Source organism: Amblyraja radiata, chromosome 2 (genome assembly GCF_010909765.2).
Source record: "Amblyraja radiata isolate CabotCenter1 chromosome 2, sAmbRad1.1.pri, whole genome shotgun sequence".
Lineage (NCBI taxonomy): Eukaryota > Metazoa > Chordata > Chondrichthyes > Rajiformes > Rajidae > Amblyraja > Amblyraja radiata.
The window spans coordinates 133932405-133959494 of NC_045957.1; the positions used below are offsets into that span (position 1 = coordinate 133932405).

The 27090-nt window shown below is 40.9% G+C and overlaps 1 protein-coding gene across 1 annotated transcript in view; it reads left to right on the top strand.

Moving 5' to 3' along the window:
- Window positions 1-2410: 2410 nt before the first annotated feature.
- Window positions 2411-27090, top strand: part of LOC116969223 (patched domain-containing protein 3-like) — a 28885-nt gene continuing 4205 nt past the window's right edge. The window contains exons 1-4 of the mRNA XM_033016125.1: window positions 2411-2518; window positions 2904-2930; window positions 17273-17394; window positions 22486-22631. Of these exons, the coding sequence (XP_032872016.1) occupies window positions 2444-2518; window positions 2904-2930; window positions 17273-17394; window positions 22486-22631 (370 nt within the window). The 5' untranslated portion in view covers window positions 2411-2443. The remainder of the gene's footprint in view (window positions 2519-2903; window positions 2931-17272; window positions 17395-22485; window positions 22632-27090) is intronic.

Below are 27090 nucleotides of genomic sequence, written 5' to 3' on the forward strand. Positions count from 1 at the left end.
CACATTGGAATCATTTCCATTTTGTGAATTGCTTAATATCCATTTTGTGAATTGCTGGACAAGTTCTTGTCAAAAGATGAAAAATGGTGGGTGGATGATGCAATGTTTACATAATGTTGATACAAGTTTATCTTTAATTTATTTTTAATGTGGTTGGTTTTAGATATAAAAACAAATGGTGGATATAGAAACTCATTAAATTTTAAAAAATGGACAAAATTAGACTATGATTCACTTAATTTGCATAAGGATGTCCAGATGAATAATTCCTAACACAAGTCACATTTTATTTTAATTGTCTGAGCTCTTGCAATATAATTCTTCACATAAATAATAGCCCTTGCTTGCTGCAGCCTTTTCCTGATGTGCAATTCCTTTTGCTAATAAAAAAAATCAGTCGTTCTCCAACGTTTATAAATGAAGGAATTGACTAGATGACATAATTAAAAAAGGAAGAACAAAAATTCAGACCTAAAGACAGAATATCATAAACATATAGATAATAGATACAGGGAACACCTCTTAATAACCATATAATATAACCATATAACAATTACAGCACGGAAACAGGCCATCTCGACCCCTCTAGTCCGTGCCGAACACATAATCTCCCCTAGTCCCATATACCTGCGCTCAGACCATAACCCTCCATTCCTTTCCCATCCATATAACTATCCAATTTATTTTTAAATTATAAAAACGAACCTGCCTCCACCACCTTCACTGGAAGCTCATTCCACACAGCTACCACTCTCTGAGTAAAGAAGTTCCCCCTCATGTTACCCCTAAACTTCAGTCCCTTAATTCGCAAGTCATGTCCCCTTGTTTGAATCTTCCCTACTCTCAGTGGGAAAAGCTTTTCCACGTCAACTCTGTCTATCCCCCTCATCATTTAAAAAACCACTATCAAGTCCCCCCTTAACCTTCTGCGCTCCAAAGAATAAAGCCCTAACTTGTTCAACCTTTCTCTGTAATTTTCACAGATGGATCAAAGGACCCAGTAGCTGAAACAACAGGGGCGCCTGTGATGTCCAGGGGATGAATGTTGAGCTTTACAAAAGAACAAATAACTATTTGACAGTATATACAGTGGAACTGTACGCTATTTTGATGGCAGTTCGGTGGATGAAACAGATGCAACCATGTAAAGTATTAATATGTAGCGACTCATTATCTGCAATCCAGAGTATTGGGTCTGGTGCATCCCATAGGCGGCCTGACTTAGTTTATGAAATCCTGCTACTATTAAGCCAAGTGACAAGGAGGGGCAGTCACGTGACTTTGTTGTGGGTCCCAGCACACATTGGTGTTCAAGGGAATGAAAAGGTGGATAAATTAGCAAAGGAGGCTGTAAAAAAAAGAAACATAGAGGTAAACTTACAACTATCCAAATCTGAAGGAAAACACATTGTGTGGAAGAAAATAAATCAGGAATGGCAACAATACTGGGAACAGGAGACAAAGGGGAGACACTTCTATTCGCTACAAAACAGAGTGGGCATTACAGCAAGAAGAGGGGGGAACAGGAGGGAACAAGATTGAGGATAGGACACACTCACCTGAACAGCACATTAAAAATATTGGGAAAACACCCTACTGGGCTGTGTGAGGAATGCCATCAACCAGAAACAGTTCAGCATGCCCCATTTGCATGTAGGAGATATGAGACAGAAAGAGGACTTATGATCATTGAAATGAGGACAATTGGATTGACAGAAATATCAGTGAAGAACATTCTAGAGTGTGGAGGGAAAGGAAAAGGAATAAAGTTGTTTGATTTCTTGAGGGCCTCTGGGCTTATAAAAAGGATATAATGTAAAGTCATGAGTACTGTGGAATGAAGCCAGAAGGTGGCAGCAATGCAACATTGCGGATGCCGGCTGCCGTAAAACTCCAAAGAAGGAGAAGAAGTAGAAGATTACATAATTGTCAAGGCAAGTCGATTGACTTTGGGTTAAGACGAGGCCCAAAGCAGAATGGGCGAGGCAGCAGAATCGGAACGACCTCCGGGAAACAGATAGATGGCAGTGTGTGTGTGTGTGTTTGAATGCCACGGTCTTCAGCTACTAGATTACACCATTTTGCTACACCCATCAATGAGTAAGCACGCACAATGATCTGCCGAGCGTCACTTTTTCATGTGCTTAAAACCGGCATTTTGAAGAAGTGATGGATTTGGAGTTTTACTGAATTTTCATCATGCATTCTTGTCAGACAGACTGCGTTGAGAAACCTCTCTGTAAAGGGTTTGAGAAACTTGGACATATCGTTGGCAGAAATCCCTGGTGGTTCTTCACAATTCCTCTACTTCTTTCCGCAGGACTGGGAGCGGGTTTTTATTTTTTGCCAGCACTTGAAGCCAATGATTTGGAAGAGCAATTCACACCCGTCGGTGGACCAGCAAAGTCTGAGAGAGAGTTTATACGGGAACATTTTCCAACCAATGATTCTGAATTCTTCATCGCCCAGAGACTTTACACGGAGGGGACATATGTTTCCTTTATTGCTGTATCAAAAGGTAACAACATCCTTACCAGTGATGCACTTAATGTGATTCTAGCACTCGATGAAAAAGTAAAGCAGCTTCGTATTGCTGACAATAACAATGTGACGTGGAACTATTCTTCTCTCTGTGCACGGGAATCGGGCTCTTGCTTTTCAAATACAAATTTAGATTTTATAAAACTCATTCTTACTTCGTTGGGTAGCAAAGAGTTTACTTATCCGATAATGAACGGTGTCTTTATTGGTTCAACTGTCGGAGGGGTAGAATTGAAACCAAACGGAAATATCATCGCAGCAGCAAAGGCGATTAAACTGCACTATTATTTACAAGAAGATAATGAAGAAATGAAAGCGAAAAATTGCTGTGGATCAAAAATTTCCTTTCCTTCTTTCCTAAGGAACTGATGAACCAGAAGGACATTGAGGTTAGATTTTATGGTTAACTGTATTTCTGTAAATCTGCTAGATGAATAGTTTGTAATTAAAACTAAACGGTGACATTGAATTACACGAGAGGCAAGTGACTCTCTCTGTGATCTGGTTATAGCTTTCAGTTTCGGTTTCCAGTAAACCTCTGCCAACGTTATGGTGAATGAGCACAAGAACATCACAGAAATCCAGTCTATGGAGTTCTTTGCCGCTCTTTCAATTTTCATTCTCCTTTCAGGAGTGAATCCCTTTTGTGTGGGGAAAATGGGTAATTACGCACTCGTGTGATAGTCATAGAGTAATACAGTGTGGAAATAGACCTTTCGGCCCAACTTGGCCACACCGGCTAACAATGTCCCAGCTGCACCAGTCCCACTTTCCTGCGCTTGGTCCATATCCTTTCCAACCTGTCCTATCATGTAGCTGTCTAATTGTTTCTTAAACATTGCAATATTGCCTGCCTCAACTACTTCCTCTAGCAGCTCCTTCTATACACCCACCACCCTTTGTGTGAAAAAGTTACCCCTAAGATTCATATTAAATCTTTTCCCCTTCACCTTGAACCTATGTCCTCTGGTCCTCGATTCCACTACTTTGGGCAAGAGACTCCGTGCATCCACCCGATCTATTCCTCTCATGATTTTGTACACCTCTATAAGATCCTCCCTCATCCTCCTGAGCTCCATGGAATACAGATCCAGCCTACTCAACCTCTCCCAATAGCTCACACCCTCTAGTCCTGGCAACATCCTCGTAAATCTTTTCTAAACCTTTTCAAGCTTGACAATATCTTTCCTGCCCAGAACAGAACACAATATTCTAAATGCACTCACCAATGTCTTATACAACTGCAACATGATCTCCCAACTTCTATACTCAATACTCTGACTGATGAAGGTCAAAGTGCCAAAAGCCTTTTTGACCACCTTATCCACCTGTGACCCGACCTTCAAAGAACCATGCACCTGTACTCCTAGATCCCTCCGCTCTGCAACACTACTTAGAGGCCTAACATTTACTGTTTAGGTCCTGCCCTTGTTCGACGTCCCAAAATGCAACACCTCACACTTCTATGTATTAAATTCCATCAACCATTCCTCCCCCCACCTGGCCAATCAATCCAGACCCTTTCACAACCATCTTCACTATCTGCAAAACAGCTCACTTTTGTATCATCAGCCAACTTGTTAATCTTGCCCTGCATTTTCTCATCCAAATCATTGATGTAGATGACTAACAGTAAGGGGCTCAGCCCGAACCCTGAGGCACACCGGCCTCCAGTCCAAGAAGCAACCTTTCACCATTACCCTCTGCTTCCTTCCATGGAGCCAATTTGCTATCCATTCAGCTATCTCTCCTTGGATCCCATGTGATCTAACATTCCAGAGCAGCCTACTTGCCGAATGCATTACTGAAATCCATGTACACAACATCCACAGCTCTGCTCTCATTGACCTTTTTGGTCACGTCTTCAAAAAAATCAATCAGATTTGTGACACACGACCTCCCACGTACAAAACCATGCTGACTATCCCTAATCAGCCCTTGCCCATCCAAATGCCTGTATAACCTAATCCTAAGAATAATCTCTCGTAACTTTCCAACTACAGATGTTAAGCTCATCGGCCTATAGTTCCAGGCATTTTCCCTGCAGCCCTTCTTGAAAAGAGGCATAACATTGCCACTGCAGGGCAGCACCTCTCCTGTATTTAAGGACCACTCGTAAATTTCAACCAGGACTCCTGCAATGTCCTTGGATATATCTGATCAGGCCCTGGAGATTTGTCTACCTTCATACACAACAGTACCTTCAGTACTTCTTCGACGGTAACACCGACTGCTCTCAAGACACTTCCAATGACTGCCCCAAGTTCCTCCGGTTCTTTTGTGAAAAGTTGACTTTGTTTACATTTGGGTCACCTTCACATTGACGAATGTGAAGTTTGTAAGTTTGCAGATGACACAAAGATTGCTGTCGTCACGGACTGTGGGGAAGGCTGTGGAAGTCTACTGCAGGATCAGCTGCAGAAATGGGTGTAGAAATGGCAGATGGAGTTTAGTCCGAGCAAGTGTGATGGGTTGTACTCTGGGAGGTTGAACAAAAGGGGAAAGTATACAGGTAATGACAAGACTCTTAACGGCATTAATATATAGAGGGATTGTGGTGTGCAAGTCCATAGCTCTATGAGAGTGGACATGATGCAACTTTGTAGGACTTTAATGAGGCTGCGTTTGGCACATTGCATACAGTTCTGGTTGCCCATTATAAGAACGATACGGAGGATTTGGAGAGGGTGTGGAAGAGGTTTTCCCAGAATGATCTGTGGATTAGAGGGTTATTAGCTATTAGGTGACTTTGGGAAAACTTGAGAGTGTTTTCTCTGGAGCAAGGGGGCTGAGGGGGGAGCTGGTAAAAGTGCAGGTCCAACACCCATTTTCCAGCACTCTTCATTCCAGAGCTTTGCTGGATTATCCATTTTGCTAGACCAACAGAGGTCATGACCTCCTAGAGTAGTCAAACGGTACCAGAACGGTCTGCCTAGGCCGCCGAGGGGCCATGATACCGACCCGCAAAGTCATCCTCAAAAGTCAGCTATGGGAAGGGATCTACTGGCGCCGGCTGGGCCGGAGTTCCCGAGTCCTGGCTGCAAGGGGCAAATTCAATCTGCCGATCGGTTGTGGAAGTCCCGATCAGATCGAGATCGGACACCTCACCCGGCCTAGGTGCCACATTTTCGAAGGGGAGTTCCAGGGGGTATTTCAAGTGCCCTCTCGTAATTTTGTCCGGATCAAAGTTGCCAGAAAATCGGTGGTGGACTAGATTTGAATATAAACATAAGAATTTTAAATGAAGACATTTGCCGTCATCCAGCTCCCAGGCCCACACTCGTATCCCAAAAGATTTATTATTTATGGCCAGAGTGTCTGCAATTTACATATTATTTCCCTTGACATTTATAGATTTTCACCAATTAGAATGCAGTATGTCTATGTTTGATGACCTTCCATTTGGCCTGACTAATTACATCTCTTTGGCACCATTTTATTAATCAATTAATATAGGTCTTCAACTTTTTTACTTGCACTCCTTTCAATGCTCTCTATTCTAGGGTCATCATCCAATTTTGTTAATTGGCTTGAGATCCTTTCAGAAACTTGATTCATAAATCTAATGAACAGTTCTTGCCCAATACTGATTGGTCATTCTGTTGTTAACAATATACTCCAGATACACCCCAACAGTCGACATTGGACTATGGCTTCCTCTATCATCCAGCTGAATGTGTTTTTTGGTTCCATTCCTGGCTCTTGAGCTGTAGCGAAACTGCAGATGTTGGTTCACAGAAAATGACACAAGGTGCTGGATTAACTCAATTGTTCAGGCAGACTCTTAAGAAAGGTCCCGACCAGAAAGGGTGACATCACTATTGGCATCTGTCTTGACTACAGTTAACAATTTACTGTTTAGTTAGTTTAGTTTATTGTAACGTGTACCGAGGTACGGAGAAAAGCTTTTGCATTGACCTATTGAAGGAGGAAGATTTTTTTTTTAAAATATTATTATTAGAAGTGATGTACAATAATATAAGATATAAATAACATATTACATTTCATGTACAACTTCTTATTTTAAATTAAATAGTAGAGAAAAAAAAAGTAAGAAAAGCAAGAAATATAGAGAGAGAATATTATCTAACTCGAAACAGGAAAGAAAAAGAATAGAGGAGAGAAAAAGAAGGAGGAAGATTTACTGATCTTTATTGCCTTTCATCACAGTGATCACCGAGGTGGATGTTTATGTGAAGTTCTATCGTTGTTTTTAATTGTGTTGTGTTCTTTTAATTGTATGGCTGCATGGTAACTCAAATATCACTGTACCTTAAATGATGCATGTGACAATAAATGTGAATCAGAATCTGATATACTGAAGTTGTTACACATTTGTGACTTGTTTTATGCCAAACTAAATGTCTAATTTATTTGAGGTGTCTGTTAGAGATTTGTTACTGGGCTATATTATGTTAGTGATAATTAATCAACAATTACCCATCCTATTTTCTCTAAGTGGAGAAAATAGTTCTATCTATGAAATATGATCATCACAGTAAAGCACCTGTTAAATTCACACTTTGCTCCAATATTTACATTTCTGTTAAAATTAATTCAAATTGTACATTGATTCATAAAGTCTCTGCGTCATTCACCATAAAAACAGGCCGTTTGATGCACTTGAATCAGTGATCCATCCATTCATTATCTTGTTCAGTCAGATCGGTATTTTGAAAATCGTTACCAATATTTGCCTTTTCTCTGGTCGGCTCCATTACAAGCTAAGAATCCATCTCGGAGGCATTCTACAAACTCTCTTTCTTGGGGTCTTGAACCAACCTAATTTTCCAGGTCTACCTGCATATTGAAATCCCCCATCACCATAGTGGCATTACCTTTGTTACATGGTGGCATTACATTTGTTTTAACTCCTGCTGCAACTTACACCCTGCATCCGGGCTACTATTTGGGGGTCTGTAGATAACACCAATTAGTGTCTTCTTGTCTTTACAATTCCTCGACAAAGTATGCTCCTCTTTCCTCAGATACTGCTTTTTTGTCACCAATTACTTTTAAAATTTTAGATTGCTGCCTTCTGTAGTTCCTTTTTTACTCTCGTTGGCTCCTCGTCAGCATTGACTAGTTCACTAAGGTATATCAAGTCAACTATATTTGTCACATACACATACAAGATGTGCAGTGAAATGAAAGTGGCAATGCCTGCGGATTGTGCAGAAAAACTACCGACTGAATAGAACCGAATCAGTATTTACATATTAGAAAAACCCCTCAGCAATTTTAAAAAGACACATCACAACAGTAAATTGGTGCAGTAAATTAGTCCCTGGTGAGATAAATTTACAGTCCTAATGGCCTGTGAGATGAAACTCCGTCTCATCCTCTCTGTTTTCACAGCATGACAGCGGAGGCGTTTGCCTGACCTAGCAGCTGGAACAGTCTGTTACTGGGTTGGTAGGGGTTCCCCACAATGTTGCTGGCTCTGGATCTGCACCTTCTAATATACAGTTCCCATAGTGTGTTCGGCAGAACACACTACTCTCTGCAGAGCCTTCTTGTCCTGGGCAGAGCAGTTTCCAAACCAGATTGTGATGTTGCCGAACAAGATGCTTTCTACAGCCTCTGAGTAGAAGCACTGAAGGATCCTCAGAGAGACTCTGAATTTCCACAGCTGCCTGAGGTGGTAAAGGCACTGCTTTGCCTTTCTCACCAGTGTGGCAGCGTGTGATGTCCATGTCAGATCCCCTGTGATCTGGACTCCCAGGAACCAACGAGAGAGGTCTATTCTGGACTGGGTATTGAGTAATGAGGAAGGGTTAGTTAGCAGTCTTGTTGTGCGTGGCCCCTTGGGCAAGAGTGACCATAATATGGTTGAGTTCTTCATTAGGATGGAGAGTGACATCGTTAATTCAGAAAAAAGGGTCCTGAACTTAAAGAAAGGTAACTTTGAGGGTATGAGACGTGAATTGGCCAAGGTAGACTGGCGATTGATTCTTAATGGGTTGACGGTGGATATGCAATGGAAGGCATTTAAAGACTGCATGGATGAACTACAACAATTGTTCATCCCAGTTTGGCAAAAAAATAAATCAGGGAAGTTAGTGCATCTATGGATAACAAGGGAAATCAGGGATAGTATCAAAACAAAAGATGAAGCGTACAAATTAGCCAGAAAAAGCTGCCTACCAGAGGACTGGGAGAAATTCAAAGAAGTTACAAACTCAAATTGAGGATGTAAAGGAAATAGCTGCTGGGATGGAAAGAAAGCTGGATGACAAGATAGATCCTACTATAATTTCGCTAGACCAACAAGGCGAAGCAATTAAAGAGCTAACTAAAATTGCTGAAGTGAATACTAAGGAGACCGAAAAACTCCGTGCCGAGAACAAACGCCTCTTAGAATTATTACATAAAACAAACGAGAAATGTATTGATCTGGAGGGACGCCAACGCTGTAAAAATTTGCGTATAGTTGGTCTGAGCGAAGGTCGTGAGGGGAGTCAAGATCCTCGAAAATTTGTTGCAAAACTTTTAATGGATATTTTGTATTTGGATCATGAACCCCTGTTGAGCCGTGCACATAGGGCTCTAAGACGGGCCCCTGGGATAGGTTCATCGCCCAGACAAATGATTGTAAAAGTGGCCTTTGACCATGTCTTCGAAGAAATGATGAAGATAATAATAAAAAAGAGAAACCTGAAATACGAGGGAGACAACATCAGTATTTTTAGAGACTTCCCAGCAGAAGTGGCCAAGAAAAGAGCACTATTTAAAGAAACAAAAGGTATCCTGAGGAATTTACAGAATACTAAGAATCTGAGATATGGCTTGATGTACCCAGCAATACTGAGAGTAACTTATGATGACAAGGAATATCGTTTCGTTAAGCATACTGAAGCATTGAAATTCGCCCGAGGCATACAGCAGAAGCCAGAAGATGAAGAGAGAGAAGATGCGGAGGAAGAACCCGAGGGAGAAGGAGAGGACTGAACTTTTATCATCGACCTGTGGTTATGAAATACTCACTTAGAAGGAAGTGGAATAATGGGCATTTAGTAGTAGTTCTGTATTAATTATTAGAAAATATTTAATTATTCCATGATAATAGTATTACATATTATAGTATTAAATACAATTGATATTAGTAATTAGCAAATAGTAATATGAATAATAGAAATAATTACTAAGTACTAAGTATATAAAGTTAGTACCCCACCCCAATATATATAGCATTTGAGATAGGAGCTGGTATAATCAACATCTTTTTTTTTAATTAAAAAAACGGAAGTCTTTAGATTAATGGCCACGTTAGTGTGGCTTTCACCTTCACATACTACACACTATACAAGTGTAGTTTCTTTTTTTTCTGAGCACCCTATTAACACCCTTTACTTTTTTTTTATTATTGATATTTCTTATTGTTTTTGTTTTTTATTGATCTTATATTATATATTATTTGAATGTAGATGTGAAGGATATTGTGTATTTAGTTTAAGACATAGATGTGGATTAAGGTGGAAAGAAATTCTCATTGGATTGATGTCCGGGTGCAACGGGGAGTTGGGGGAGTCAAGAAGGCTACTCCAAAAAAAGCCGCCCTAATAGTAAAATGCATGATATAAAGGTGAAGACTGGGGGTGATGGAGTAACCTTCTGCAGTTGGAATGTAAAAGGAATTAATGAACCAATTAAAAGGGGAAAGGTGTTAGCTCAGTTGAACAGATTGAAGACAGATGTCATTTTCCTTCAAGAGACTCATCTTAAAAAAGATGCTCAACATAGATTAACAGCTAAATGGATTTCTAAGGTGTATCATTCTACATTTATTCATAAATCTAGAGGAGTTGCAATAATTATTCGCAAAGGTATACCTTTCATACAAAGTTCTATTATAGAGGATAAAGAAGGCAGATATGTAATAATTACAGGGGAATTATATTCAAAAAAGGTAATTTTAATGAATATATATGCCCCTAATTTTGATAATCCATTATTTTTTAAGAAAATATTTAATAATATTCCTATATCCACTCAACACAATTTAATAATTGGAGGTGATTTAAATTGTACTTTAGATAATTATCTAGATAGATCATCTGCAAAAAGGAAAGCTGCCTCGAAATCAAGTAAATTCATAAATGCTTTTATCAATACATCTAATATTAAAGACATCTGGAGGTTAGATAATCCATCCGGACGAGAATATTCTTTTTTCTCGCCCGTACATGGAACCTATTCGAGGATAGATTATTTTTTAATAGACTCTAAATTACTTCCTTTTACGTATGATGCAAAATATCATAATATTATCATCTCGGATCATGCGCCATTAACATTTAAGATAAAATTAAAAGATATATCTAATAAAACTACTACCTGGAGATTTAACCCTCAGATATTAAAGGACAATGACTGTTGTAAATATGTGATGGATCAGATTAAATTATTTTTTGAAACTAATGATAATCCTGAAACTTCTCCATCACTATTTTGGGACACATTTAAGGCATTCATGCGTGGCGCAATAATATCCGCACAAGCACATCTCAATAAAGAAAATCGAAAAATAGAACAAAATTTAGAAAATTAGATAAAACGTCTAGATAATGAAAATATAAAACAGCCTTCCAAAGAGTTAAGTAATAAAATTGCATCAGTAAAATATAGATTAAATAAAATATATTCTAATCAAGTGATTAAACTTTTTCAACAAACTAAGCAAGTGTATTTTGAATTTGGAGATAAGCCACAAAAATTACTAGCACGACAGCTTAGAAAATTAGAAGATGAGAAGATGATACACGGAATTAGATCTGAGTATGGAAATATATTAATTACTCCAAAAGATATTAATGATAGATTTTTACAATATTATAAAAATCTTTATTCATCAAAACTAACAGGACAAACAGATAGTATGGAAATATTTTTACAAGAATGTCAAATCAATAGCTTAGATCAGGAAGGTAGAGAATTGTTAAATGCTGAAATAACAGTAAAAGATATTATAGAATCAATTAGTTCGCTAAAGAACGGAAAAGCAGCGGGCCCAGATGGCCTGAGTGCAGAATTTTATAAAAAATTTCAAGATCTGATTTCCCCAAGATTACAAATAATGTATAGATATGCATATGACCAAGGAAAATTACCAGAGTCTTTAAATGAATCCACAATTACACTCATCCCTAAAGTAGATAAGGATTTGGAAGATCCTGGATCATATAGAGCGATTGCCCTTTTAAATACAGACCAAAAAATATTAACTAAGGTCTTATCTAGGAGATTAAGTTTAGTGATCTCTAAATTAATACATTATGATCAAACAGGTTTTATCCCAAAACGTTACTCATCCCATAATCTCAGACGTTTGTTTAATATTATATATTCAAAAAGAATACGAGATACGGAACTAGCGGTTATATCACTAGATGCAGAAAAAGCGTTTGATCAGGTGGAATGGATGTATTTATTTAATATAATGGAAAAGTTTCAATTGGGGGATAGATTTTGTAAATGGGTAAGAATTTTATACTCGAATCCTATGGCAAGAATCTTGACTAACCAAATTTTATCAGCCAAATTCAAACTCTCTAGGGGATGCAGACAGGGATGTCCGTTATCACCCTTATTGTTCGCATTGGTGATAGAACCATTGGCGGAAAAAATTAGATCTGAACCTGAAATATATGGCTATAATACTGATACAACAATTAATAAAATTTCTTTATATGCAGATGATGTTTTGATTTATATTACAAAACCGGAAATTAGTATTCCCAACCTGCTAAACATTATAACTAAGTTTGGTGCATTTTCTGGGTATAGGATTAATTGGGATAAAAGCGAGATTATGCCAATAACAGGAATAAATCTAAATACATTACAACAATACCCATTAAAAGTAGTTACAGACAAACTTAAATATTTAGGGATTAACGTAACTAAAACTCATAACTCATTAATAAAATCCAACTATCCTCAACTATTAGATAAACTTAGAAAAAATATTTTATATTGGAAAACACTTCCTATATCCATGATGGGTAGAATAAGTGCCATAAAGATGGTATTTCTACCGCAGTTGTTATATTTGTTTCAGGCTATTCCTTTTTTTCTTCCGAAAACTTTTTTTTAAAAAATTGATAATATTGTCAATAGTTTTATTTGGGATTATAAAAATCACAGAATAAATAAAAAACATCTATGCAAAGCTAAGATAAATGGAGGATTAGCACTTCCAAACTTTTTATATTATTTTTGGGCTGTTCAGATTAAGAATATGAATTTCTGGTGGGTAAATATGGATCATGAACCGACATAGTTAAATATAGAAAAGGAAGACTGTCTACCTTTCAATGTAGGTTCGATAATTTTTGCACCAACGGAAGTACAAAAAAAATATTATAAAGACAACCTAATAATATATAATAATAGACGTATTTGGAAACAAATAGTTAAGACTCTACACTTGGATAATCTCTCATTTAGATTACCAATTATGAATAATCCATCGTTTAAACCTGCTATATTAGATGGGGGGTTTAAACAATGGGATGATTTAGGAATTACAAGGATAGAACACCTGTATAGAAAAGGAAAATTTCTTTTATTCCAGGAGTTACAAGATATTTATGGATTGTCTCCACAACATTTGTTTAGGTATTTACAAATTAGAGATTATATTAAATCCAATACACAAGATTATAAAAATAAAGAAGCAGGATTGTTAGACGAACTGTTTAATTTATATCCAAATACAGAAAAATTAATAGCCTATATATATAACATCATTTTGGATAAGGAGAATCCAATAACGGAAGTATATCGTCAAGCATGGGAAAATGAAATGGGATTGGCTATAACAAAAGAAAACTGGGAAGAAAGTCTACAACGAATACACCGGTGTTCATTAAACGCCAGACATATACTGATACAATTTAAAGTATTATATAGGTTACATTATTCGAAAACTAAATTAAATATTATTTTTCCGAATCTCTCCGCTATTTGTGATAAGTGCAAGAAAGCAGAGGCAAATTTAATACATAGTTTCGTTACATGTCCTAAATTGAATTATTACTGGACAGAAATTTTTAAAGTTATTTCTGAAGTCATCAAAGTTAAATTGGACCCTAACCCAAAGCTAATAATATTTGGAATTCCGGATTTACATCTATCACTTACGGTAAATCAAAGAAATTTCTTTGATTACTGTTTGATAATTGGAAAAAAAATCATATTGAAATTTTGGAAGGGAACATTATCCCCCACAATCAAAATGTGGGCAACAGAGATGATGGAGACGTTACATGTGGAAAGAATTAGATTTGTCCTATTGGACAAGTATAATTCTTTTGAACAGATATGGTCTCCATATATACAGTATTTAGAGAAGTAGCTGTTCTTGGCAACACAGATCGGCGTGCACCCTGCGGGATTTGGTGAGAATAATTCATTTTTATATTGGAATTAACATATATGTCTTTATTGATACTATCACTTGTAGTAGTGTTATTAATAATACATATTGTGGTTACTAATAATATGTTAGTATTTTTTTTTTTTCGTTTCTCTTTTCTTTCTTATATATAATCAAATTATTATTTAATCACTCTCTTAATGATTTATAACTGTTCTATTCTTTCTCTATCATTATTTCTAAAAAAATAGTAGATAAGTATTACTAGTGTTTTACTTAATGCAAATTGAATTAATTTGATATAAAGTTGTTTGAAGCATTGTAATTGATTACCTTTAATAAAAAAATATATTAAAAAATAAATTCAAAGAAGAGCAGAGGAGGACAAAGGGCTTAATTAGGAAAGGGAAAATAGATTATGAAAGAAAACTGGCAGGGAACATAAAAACTGACTGCAAAAGCTTTTATAGATATGCGAAGAGAAAAAGATTAGTTAAAACAAATGTAGGTCCCTTGCAGTCAGAAACGGGTGAATTGATCATGGGGAACAAGGACATGGCAGACCAATTGAATAACTACTTTTGTTCTGTCTTCACTAAGGAAGACATAAATAATCTGTCGGAAATAGCAGGGGACCGGGGGTCAAATGAGATGAGGGAACTGAGTGAAATCCAGGTTAGCCGGGAAGTGGTGTTAGGTAAATTGAATGGATTAAAGGCCGATAAATCCCCAGGGCCAGATAGGCTGCATCCCAGAGTACTTAAGGAAGTAGCCCCAGAAATAGTGGATGCTTTAGTGATAATTTTTCAAAACTCTTTAGATTCTGGAGTAGTTCCTGAGGATTGGAGGGTAGCTAATGTAACCCCACTTTTTAAAAAGGGAGGGAGAGAGAAAACGGGGAATTACAGACCAGTTAGTCTAACGTCGGTAATGGGGAAACTGCTAGAATCAGTTATTAAAGATGGGATAGCAGCACATTTGGAAAGTGGTGAAATCATTGGACAAAGTCAGCATGGATTTATGAAAGGTAAATCATGTCTGACGAATCTTATAGAATTTTTCGAGGATGTAACTAGTAGAGTGGATAAGGGAGAACCAGTGGATGTGTTATATCTGGACTTTCAGAAGGCATTCGACAAGGTCCCACATAAGAGATTAGTATACAAACTTAAAGCACAAGATATTGGGGGTTCAGTATTGATGTGGATAGAGAACTGGTTGGCAGACAGGAAGCAAAGAGTAGGAGTGAACGGGTCCTTTTCACAATGGCAGGCAGTGACTAGTGGGGTACCGCAAGGCTCAGTTCTGGGACCCCAGCTATTTACGATATATATTAATGATTTGGACGAGAGAATTGAATGCAACATCTCCAAGTTTGCGGATGACACGAAGCTGGGGGGCAGTGTTAGCTGTGAGGAGGATGCTAGGAGGCTGCAAGGTGACTTCAATAGGCTGGGTGAGTGGGCAAATGCATGGCAGATGCAGTATAATGTGGATAAATGTGAGGTTATCCACTTTGGTGGCAAAAACAGGAATGTAGATTATTATCTGAATGGTGGCCGATTAGGAAAGAGGGAGATGCAACGAGACCTGGGTGTCATGGTACACCAGTCATTAAAAGTAGGCATGCAGGTGCAGCAGGCAGTGAAGAAGGCGAATGGTATGTTAGCATTCATAGCAAAAGGATTTGAGTATAGGAGCAGGGAGGTTCTACTGCAGTTGTACAGGGTCTTGGTGAGACCACACCTGGAGTATTGCGTACAGTTTTGGTCTCCTAATCTGAGGAAAGACATTCTTGCCATAGAGGGAGTACAGAGAAGGTTCTCCAGACTGATTCCTGGGATGTCAGGACTTTCATATGAAGAAAGACTGGATAGACTCGGTTTGTACTCGCTAGAATTTAGAAGATTGAGGGGGGATCTTATAGAAACTTACAAAATTCTTAAGGGGTTGGACAGGCTAGATGCAGGAAGATTGTTCCCGATGTTGGGGAAGTCCAGAACAAGGGGTCATAGTTTAAGGATAAGGGGGAAATCTTTTAGGACCGAGATGAGGAAAACTTTTTTCTGGAATTCTCTGCCGCAGAAGGTAGTTGAGGCCAGTTCATTGACTATATTTAAGAGGGAGTTAGATGTCGCCCTTGTGGCTAAAGGGATCAGGGGGTATGGAGAGAAGGCAGGAACAGGATACTGAGTTGGATGATCAGCCATGATCATATTGAATGGCGGTGCAGGCTCGAAAGGCCGAATGGCCTACTCCTGCACCTATTTTCTATGTTTCTATGTTTCTATGTATTTAATGCGGCTCACCCTGTCCACAGTATCCCCATTTATCTCCAGTTGTGTGTACGTCCTTGGGTGTTGTGCCCTTCTAAAGTCCACATTCAGCACCTTAGTTTTTATGACATTCAAGAGGAGGCTGTTGTCCTGACACCAGAGTGCCAGATCAGCCACCTCCTCCCGGTAGGCCTTCTCTTCGTTGTCTGAGATCAGGCCCACCACCACAGAGTCATCAGCAAACTTGATTATAGAGTTGGAGCTGAACCTAGCCACACAGTCCAGTGTGTACAGGAAGTACAGTAGGGGGCTGAGTACCTGGGAAGGAATAGCAGTTCATTTTGTACAAAATAATGAATGCACAGAATATTCCTGTGAGAATCAATAGGTTCCAGGGAAATAGGTAGAGGAATACAACTGATAGGGTTGCTCTATTTGGAAGAAGCACAAATATAATATGCTAAATGATTTCCGTCTGTGTTGCATTAATTAAGGTGGGCAGTAATTATAGTGATCCCCAGGAATTTCTGAGGAGTTCCAAATTGAATTTAGCAACATTTTGCAGAGCACACCCAAGGACATTAAATCTTAACCTAAAATGAAGTAGAGGTATCTACCGATTCTATATGATGAACCTTATCAAAATATACTCTGCTTTTTCTGAATTCCAAACTAGAAAATATGATATTGAATGCTGGTTCTAGGATCCCTTCAGCAGTTATTGAATAATGACTTAAAAGATTTGACTATTCATCTTTGTATTTGTTAAAACTGAAAAGATAATGGGTATTATTCATCAGCATTAATTTTATGCAGGTTAATACCAAAGGTTAAGTTAGGGCACCAAGAAGCCAGTACGTTTTCCTCATGAAATGACAATATTTACTTCTGTAGTTTGATACTAGATTCGAAGAAATGCCTTTATTATGTATGATGAAAGCTTGAAGTAAATGGCAATTGATTAAAAAAAAAAAAAGATTAAATGAATTGAATATCTTTTGAGGTGACGAGATTTGTTTGAGCATAATTCTGCATGACATTATATAATTATATAACCTTTGTCGTTGAAATATAGGTGTCTTATTTCACATCGGTATCAAGACAAGAAGAATTTGAAGGAAATGCTAAAAGAATTATTCCGTTGTTCTCGATCACCTACTTTCTTTCAATCTTTTTTTCCATCACGTCTTGCACGAGGTAAAATGTGTTATTGTCAGATTTTGTTGCAATGCATTTTCATTGAATATCTATATTACTAAAAGTCTGATCTTTCCACTTCTATATATTGACTTTAGAAAAAAAGCTGCCACTTACGACTATGATTTTTGGCCATCTTACTCGGAGTCCCCCTCCGCTGCACAGGACAAGAGGATTTTTCCCATCAATGAAAAATAAATAATAATAATAATAATAATAATATCTTTTATTGTCATTGCACGTCAGTGCAACGAGATTTAGCATGCAGCTCCAACCGATGAAAAAGAAAAGTGAAATAAATAAATAAGCTGTGTGTCGTGACCATCCGAGGGAGACAGTCCAGGGGGTGGGGGGCACTCAGCAGGGCCGGTTCAGAGCCGCTATAGCTCTTGGAATAAAGCTGTTTCTGAGTCTGGAGGTTCAGGCGTAGAAGGCCTTGTAACGTCTGCCGGAGGGAAGTAGTTCAAAGAGTCCGTTACAGGGGTTCGATGAGTCTTTATGGATGCTGACGGCCTTCCTGAGGCACCGTGTGTGGTAGATGCCCTCCAAGGCTGGTAGCTCTGTCCCAATGATCCTCTGCGCTCTGTGGATGACGCGCTGAAGAGCTCTCCTCTCCGCCTCCGTGCAGCTGAGATACCACACAGAGATGCCATACGTTAATATGCTCTCTGTGGTGCAGCGGTAGAACGTTGTCAGCAGCTGTTGGGGCTGACCAGTCTTTTTGAATGTCTTCAGGAAGAACAGTCGTTGCTGTGCCTTCTTGACCAGCGCAGTGGTGTTGGTGGACCATGTGAGGTCCTCTGAAATGTGAGTGCTTAAAGCTGGACACTCTCTCCACACTTTCCCCGTAAATGGCGATTGGGGTGTATTCTCCATTGTGGGACCTCCTGAAGTCAATAATCAGCTCCTTGGTCTTGGAGGTGTTTAGTGACAAGTTGTTACGTGCGCACCAGTCCGCCAGGTTCTGCACCTCCGCCCTGTATTTTATTTCATCACCGTTGGTGATCAACCCAATCACTGTTGTGTCGTCTGCAAACTTCACGATGGTGTTGGTGTCGAATGCAGGAACACTGTGGTGAGTGAAGAGGGAGTAGAGCATGGGGCTTAGTACACAGCCCTGTGGTGTGCCGGTGCTCAGGGTGATAGTGGAGGACAGGTGCGGGCCCAGTCTCACTGCCTGCAGTCGCTCCGTCAGAAAGTTCAGGATCCAATCGCACATCGGCGAGCTGAGGCCTAGCTGGTGTAGTTTGGTGGTGAGCTTGGTGGGGATGACCGTATTGAATGCAGAGCTATAGTCAACGAAAAGCATCCTCACGTATGTGCCCTGTCTGTCCAGGTGAGTCAGGACAGTGTGAAGAGCCAGAGAGATGGCATCCTCTGTTGATCTATTTGCCCTGTATGCAAATTGATGAGAGTCCAGTGAGGCAGGGATGCTGGATTTGATATGGGAGAGGACCAGCCTTTCGAAGCACTTCATTGGGATTGGAGTTAGGGCAACCGGGCGGTAGTCGTTCAGGTTGGTGACTTTGGACTTTTTCGGCACCGGCGGCTGTTTTCAGGCACTTGGGGGCCGTTGCCAGAGATAGAGATAGATTGAAGATTCTCGTGAATACCTCCGCCAGCTGTATAGCACAGTCCTTTAGTACCCTTCCCTGTACTCCATCCGGGCCTGCAGCCTTGCGTGGATTGATCCTACGCAGAGCGCACTGTACCTCCTGAGTGCTCAGTGTTAAGGCCTGTTCCTCCGCCATGGCCGGGGTTATTCTGCTCCTGGTGGTGTTGCCAGTTTCGAACCGGGCAAAGAAGGTGTTCAGATCGTTGGCTAGTGTGATATCACCGTGGGGGCTGGTGGGGCTGCTCTTGTAGTCAGTGATGTCCCTGACACCCTGCTACATGCTTCTGGTGTCCGCGGCGTTGAAGTGGTCTTCTACCCTTTGCCTGTGGATGTCTTTGGCCTTTTTTATGCCTTTGTTCAGGTTCGACCTGGCCGCACTGTAGGCAGAAGTGTCCCTGGATTTAAAGGCATTGTTGCGTGCCCGTAGCAGATTCTGTACCTCCTTGTTCATCCAGGGCTTCTGGTTTGGGAACATCTTTATTTGCTTGTTCACTGTGACAGTCTCCACACAGCAGTTGATGTAGGAGAGCACAGTGGATGTGTACTCCTCCAAGTCTACCTCTGTACCACTGGTAGCCTGTTGTTCAAACAGTTCCCAGTCGGTGCGATCAAAGCAGTCCTGGAGTTGTAGAGTGGCGTCCTCGGGCCATATTTTGACCGTCCTTATTGCAGGTTTGGTCTTGCGGATGAGGGGTTTGTATGATGGCAGTAGAAACAGTGAGAGGTGATCAGATTGCCCCAGGGATGGGCAGGGGAGAGCTCTGTAAGCGTCCTTGATGTTGGTGTACACTTTATCCAGTGTGTTTAAGCCCCTGGTAGGGCACTGCACATGCTGGTGGAATTTGTGGAGTGTGGCTCGTAGGTCAACCTGGTTAAAGTCCCCTGCAACAATGAAGGCACCGTCGGGGTGAGCATCCTGCTGCTTACTGATGTCCGAGTGCAGCTGTGCTAGTGCTAGGTTAGCATTACCCTGTGGTGGGATGTATATGGCCATGATGATAACCACAGTAAACTCCCGAGGCAGGTAAAACGGCCTACATTTAAACAGTAGGTATCCCAGGTCTGGGGAACAGTAGCTCTCTATTGCAGTGTGGTTGGTACACCAGTCATTGTTGATGTAGATGCAGAGCCCGCCACCCTTGCTCTTACCGGAGTCCTTTGTTCTATCAGCACGATACAGTTGGTTAGGTCCACAGCCCCATCGGGAACCAGCGCGCTGAGCCAGGTCTCTGTGAAGATCAGCACACAGCAGTCTTTCAGGGATCGCTGGGTGTTGAACCAGAGCCTTACCTCATCCAGCTTGTTGGTGAGTGACCGGACATTCGCGAGAAAGGCGCTTGGGAGCGATGGTCTTTGTGGAGCCCTCCGTAGCCTGTCCTGCACCCCCGCTCGCTTGCCACGCATCTGCTTTCGCTCCCGGCGCTTGCTCTGTCTCCTACCCTCCGGAGTGGTGATCCAGGGGGCTGTTCTGCTCAGCTCCATCGGGATTTTGGTAAGGGTACTGTAGTACTCACACGCCAGTTTCTCGCAGCCGCGTCCGATGTTGAGCAGTTCCGTGCGGCTCCATGTGCGACCCGTCGGGATTGCGATGCGGGTCCTTGATTTCCTCGTCCTGGAGGTGAGTTTTTTCCTATGGTTTTTCCTATGGTTTCTGGGGTTACTGGGGTTTCTAGGGGTTTCTAGGGGTTCTAGGGGTTCTGAGGTCTTTAATTACCTTACTTTCACAGCCGCGTTCGGTGCCGGGCTGCTCCGAGTTAACTCGGGCTTGGGAGCGCAAAGCCGCTGCGTCTGAACGCGCCGCCATATTTTCAATCAATTTTAAACACTAAAAGAGTTATTAGTGTTTAAAAAATGTTGAGATTCTCTCTCCTGAAAGCCACACCCCTTCCGAAGGGACTATAAAACCCGGAAGTGTTGAGTGCCTCAGTCAGTCTCTGCAAGATGGCGGAGCGAGAGGTCACATCTCAGTCTGAGCTGTGAATAACTCTGAACACATGTCTACTAAACTGTGAGTGTGGTTTTACTGACCTTGAGTGCCCTTAATGTGGTTTCAAAATGAAAATGTGGTTGGTTTGAAATAAGGCACAGCAAATGGTTGGTGATGGTTGCTTGAAATGAGGCACAGCAAATGGTTGGTGGTGGTTGCTTTGAAATGAGGCACTGCAAATGGTTGGTGGTGGTAGCTTTGAAATGAGGTACTGCAGATGGTTGGTGGTGGTTGCTTGAAATGAGGCACTGCAAATGGTTGGTGGTGGTTGGTTTGAAATGGCAAATGATTAAAAGTCTAAACTTGACAACTTCCTGTTTGCACTATATATTGATTTTAAATAAAATGCTACCACACGGCTGCGATTTTTGGCCATCTTACTCATTCTCCCTCCGCTCATCAGGTGCGGAGGATTCTTCCCATCAATTAAAAATAAATGCGTTATGAGTTTTAAAAAAAACATTGAAAATCTCTCCTGTCAATCACGCCATGAAGGCCACGCCCCTTCGGGTGGGAGGGGGAGGGATTATAAAACCCAGAAGTGTGGGTGTGGCTCGGTCTCTACAAGATGGGGGAGGGAGAGGTCATGACTGTCTGAGCTGTGAATCACCTGAACACACTGAATGTCTACTGAACTGCGAGTGTAATGTTTTGTGGTGTTTTATGGTGTTTTCTGTGGTTTTATGGCAGTTTCAACCTGCTTGAAATGGTATGAAACTGCATTTGAATGTGGTGGACTTGCACCCTGCATGAAATGGTAGGAAACTGCGCTTGAATTCGGTGGCCTTGCACCCTGCTTGAAGTGGTAGAAACATAGAAAATAGGTGCAGGAGTAGGCCATTTGGCCCTTTGAGCCTGCACCGCCATTCAATATGATCATGGCTGATCATCCAACTCGGTATCCTGTACATGCCTTCTCTCCATACCCCCTGATCCCTTTAGCCACAAGGGCCACATCTAACTGGTAGAAAACTGCACCTGAATTTCGTTGCCTTGCACCCTGCTTGAAGTGGCATGAAACTACACTTGAATTTGGTGGCCTTGCACCCTGCTAGAAGGGGTAAGAAACTGCGGTTGAATTTGGTGGTCTTGCCCCCTGCGTGAAATGGTAGGAAACTGCATTTGAATTTGGTGGCCTGCACCCTGCTTGAAATGGAATTTCAAGGAATAACTGTGAGTCAACTGCCAGCCCACCAGCCGTGAGTGAGCTGCCAGCACATCAGGCTTGAGTGACTGAGCTGCCACCCCAATAATCCATTTGGCCCACAATGTCCATACTAGCCCTCTGGAAACCAGCCCACAACCATACTAGCACCCCAGAAAGGCCCCCTCTCCCTCACTGGCCACCAATATTGGAATTGGTGGATAGGTGGAATATTGTGTTGGGGGACCAGCCCTCCCGTGTGAACATGGGACCCAACGGGTCCCACTTAGTCTAGTATTATATAAAATATATTTTGTCTTATCAAAGACTATCAATTTTTTTCAGGTTTGACTGTGTGAGGAATAAATTCTGGGTTGCTGCTCTGGGAGTGATATCAGCTGGATTTGCTGTACTATCGGGATTTGGACTGCTGCTGTTTTGTGGGGTGAAATTTGCCATCAATACAGCCAATGCACCTTTTCTTATTCTAGGTTAGTCATTATTACCTCAACACTATAAGCATGGTTAAAATCTAAACAATTGTCACCCCTAATTTCTCTTACTAAAGCCAAAACCAAATGTCTCAATGTTCAAGACCTTGACTGCACTACAATTATGCACCATTCTGCTGATTTGCACTTGTTATATTTAGTTTTCTATTTAACATTAATATATAGACAATGTTTACCTTGTGAGCTTCATATGAACAAGGAATTTCATTACACATATGAGAATAAAATAATTTGAATTTGAATCTGACTGAAACTTGACCTCCATCCCAACTTTTTGTCTTGTCACTCCTCAAGCTTCCAGTGGGTTTAATCCCAACTGTTTTTCCTCCGCCATTTACTTAAAATGTACAATGTGACTTCTCTTTACCCATTATGGATTTTAATAGAAAGTCAAAACACAGATTATGATGCAATTGTGTATTCATAGCATAAACATACAGGCTTGTTAAGTTGTTATTATCTGCAAAGTTCGGAAAGCCTGACTAATGATCCTGACTGTTGTGAAGCCCATGTCTGGGGTTGATCACATTGTACTTATGACTTGCTCGATTCCTTCTAGAGGATTCTGGCTGAGCTCTGCTGGCAGGCTTGCAGTCTTCAAAGCCAACCAGTTATGTACCTAGTTACATGGCCAGTAGAAGTTAAACCTGCTTGAATGTGGACCTAGTTGAAATATCTGGAGATAGTGATCATAACTCTAAATTTTGAGAGTGCGATGCAAAGGAGTAATCTGGAAAATGTTGTCTTAAAATGCAGTATGTGGTATTTCAGGATCAACTTAGCAGAATTAGGCCATTCAGCCCATCAAGTCTACTCTGCCATTCAATCGTGGCTGAACTATCTTTCCTTCTCAACCCTATTCTCCTGTCTACTCCCCATAACCGCTCACACCTGTACTAATCAAAAATCTGTAAATCTCTGCCTTAAAAATATCCATTGATTTGGCCTTCACAACCTTCCGTGGTAATGAAATCTACAGATTCACCACCCACTGATAAAACAAATTCGTCCTCATCTCCTTCCTAATGGCATATCCTTTTATTTTGAGGTTATGGCCTCTGGTCGTAGACTTTCCCACTAGTGGAAACATTCACTTCACATCCTCTCTGTCCAGGTCTTTCACTATTCTGTAAGTTGCTATGAGGTCCCTCCTCTTCCTTCAAAACAACAGCGAGTACAGGCCCTGTGCTGTCAAACACTCATCATATGTTAACCCACTCATTTCTGGGATCATTCTTGTAAACCTCCTCTAAGACACTCTCCAACGCCAGCAATCCCTTCCCTAGACATGGGGTCCAAAACTGCTCACCAGAAGTCGTTTTTTTTAATATAAAGTAAAATAGTGAGAATTCATAGCCAACTTTGTGTCTATCTGCAGCATAAGCCAAGATCTGCAGTTCCTTCCTACACTTGGGATATAGAATACTGAAAACAGGTGGCATTCTTTGGAAGATTAGTAAGGGTGGATTTGGTGCAAAATAGTAATGTAACCGAACAGGCGTTCAGCCCACCATGTCTGCACAGATCATGATGCCCATTAAAACTAATCCCATCTGCCTGTACACAGTCTGCATTCCTCTATTCCAGGGATCGGCAACCTACGGCCCCCGGGCCGAATGCGGCCCGTAACCCGAAATTGTCCGGCCCGCAGGCGGATTTTTTTCCCCCGTAATCACCCGACCCGCCGAGCGCCCCGAGCAGCGGCCGAGCTCTGGCTGTACCGCATCCTGCGCAAAGCCGCTGGCATGGCCGCGCACCTTCTGTGAACACATTTAAGAAAGAACTGCAGATGCTGGAAAAATCGAAGGTATTCAAAAATGCTGGAGAAACTCAGCGGGTGAGACATGCAAGGATTAAATGAGGCTGCCTCACTCGCTGAGTTTCTCCAGCATTTTTGTCTACCTGTGAACACATGATTTGATGCCTGCCAACCGGGGTGGGATGGGGGCGGGATCCATGTATACACGTGATAGATGTGTCCCACCATCCGCTCACAGACATGCGTCCCGGTCCCTATGCAGATCAATTTTCGACATTTTTCGGGTCGAGAGCCTTCTTCGGACCTTTATTCCCTGCCTGTTCATATTGTCTGTTTACATGCCTGTTAAATATCGATACTGTATCTAGTTGTTTACTGCACTCTGTGTAATATCCTTTCAACCTTTACCTTCTCACCTTAAATCTACGCCGTCTAGTATTTTACATTTCCACTACTGGAAAAAAATACTCTTGACAATCTATCCTATCCATTCATTTCATAACATTTTATGGAACATAGAATAATACAGCACAGGGACAGCCCCTTCGGCCCATGCCTGTTCTGAACATGATGCCAAAATAAACTATTCCCATCAGCCTGCATATGATCCATGCACCTTCATTTCCTGCATATAGTAACTACTTAATTAGCATCTCCTCACAGCTTGTTCCAGACCTCCACAACGCTCTGTGCAAAAATAAACTTGCCCCTCACATCTCTTTTAAACTTTGCCCCTTTCACCTTAAAGCTATGCCCTCCAGTCTGTGGCTGAATGGGAGAAGCCAGAGGGTAATGGTGGATGGCTGTTTGTCGGGTTGGAGGCAGGTGACTAGTGGGGTGCCTCAGGGATCTGTGTTGGGTCCTTTGTTGTTTGTCATGTACATCAATGATCTGGATGAAGGGGTGGTAAATTGGATTAGTAAGTATGCAGATGATACCAAGATAGGGGGTGTTGTGGATAATGAAGAGGATTTCCAAAGTCTACAGAGTGATTTAGGCCATTTGGAAAAATGGGCTGAAAGATGGCAGATGGAGTTTAATGCTGATAAATGTGAGGTGTTACACCTTGGCAGGACAAATCAAAATAGGACGTACATGATAAATGGTAGGGAATTGAAGAATACAGTTGAACAGAGGGATCTGGGAATAACCGTGCATAGTTCCTTGAAGGTGGAATCTCATATAGATAGGGTGGTAAAGAAAGCTTTTGGTATGCTAGCCTTTATAAATCAGAGCATTGAGTATAGAAGCTGGGATGTAATGTTAAAATTGTACAAGGCATTGGTGAGACCAAATCTGGAGTATGGTGTACAATTTTGGTCGCCCAATTATAGGAAGGATGTCAACAAAATAGAGAGAGTACAGAGGAGATTTACTAGAATGTTGCCTGGGTTTCAACAACTAAGTTACAGAGATAGGTTGAATAAGTTAGGTCTTTATTCTCTGGAGCGCAGAAGGTTAAGGGGGGACTTGATAGAGGTCTTTAAAATGATGAGAGGGATAGACAGAGTTGATGTGATCAAGCTTTTCCCTTTGAGAATAGGGAAGATTCAAACAAGAGGACATGACTTCAGAATTAAGGGACAGAAGTTTAGGGGTAACATGAGGGGGAACTTCTTTTCTCAGAGAGTGGTAGCGGTGTGGAATGAGCTTCCAGTGGAAGTGGTGGCGGCAGGTTCGTTGGTATCATTTAAGAATAAATTGGATAGGCATATGGATGAGAAGGGAATGGAGGGTTATGGTATGAGTGGAGGCAGGTGGGACTAAGGGAAAAAAATTGTTCGGCGCGGACTTGTAGGGCCGAGATGGCCTGTTTCCGTGCTGTAATTGTTATATGGTTATATGGTTATATGGTTATTTTCACTCTGGGATAAAGGTTCTGACTGTACCCTATTCATAGCACCTATAATTTTATATACTTCTATTAGGTCTGCCCTCAACCTCCGGCATTCGAGAGAAAACAATTCAAGTCTGTCCAACCTCTCCATTTAGCTAATCCTCTCTATTCCAGGTAGCATTCTGGTAAACCTGTTCTACGTCTACTCCAAAGCCTCCACATCTGGGATGGGGCGGCTAGAACTAACGCAATGCCTGTCCTGCTGAGTTACTCCAGCTTTTTGTGTCTATCTTCGCAATACTCCAAATGTAGCCTAACCAAAGTGACTCTTATACTCAATGTCATGCCCAATGAAGGTAAGCATACCATATGCTTCTTTACCACCCTATCTACTTGTCTTGCACATTTCACAGAGCCATTGACTTGGATCTCTGTACATCAATGCTGTTAAGGGTCTTGCCATTAACTTGCCCATTACATATGACCGCCCAAAGTATAACATCTCACACTTGCTGAGATTAAACTCTTATCAGATTTAATATCCAGAAAGCAGTTTGAGAAAATGATGGAAACAGATACTCACATAACATTTGACAAATATCTGAATAACCACATGAATCACAAAGGTATAAACAGCTACAGATCAATGTCATATAGTAATACAGCATGGAATCCATCATGACCTAGGTCCCATTTGGTTGCAATTGGCCCATAATCCTCTAAACTTTTCCACTACATGTTACTTTTAAACAATATAATTTGACCTGCCTCACCACTTCCTCTGGAACCTCATTTCATTTAACTTCATGCTTTGTGTGAAAACAGTTGCCCCACAAGTTACC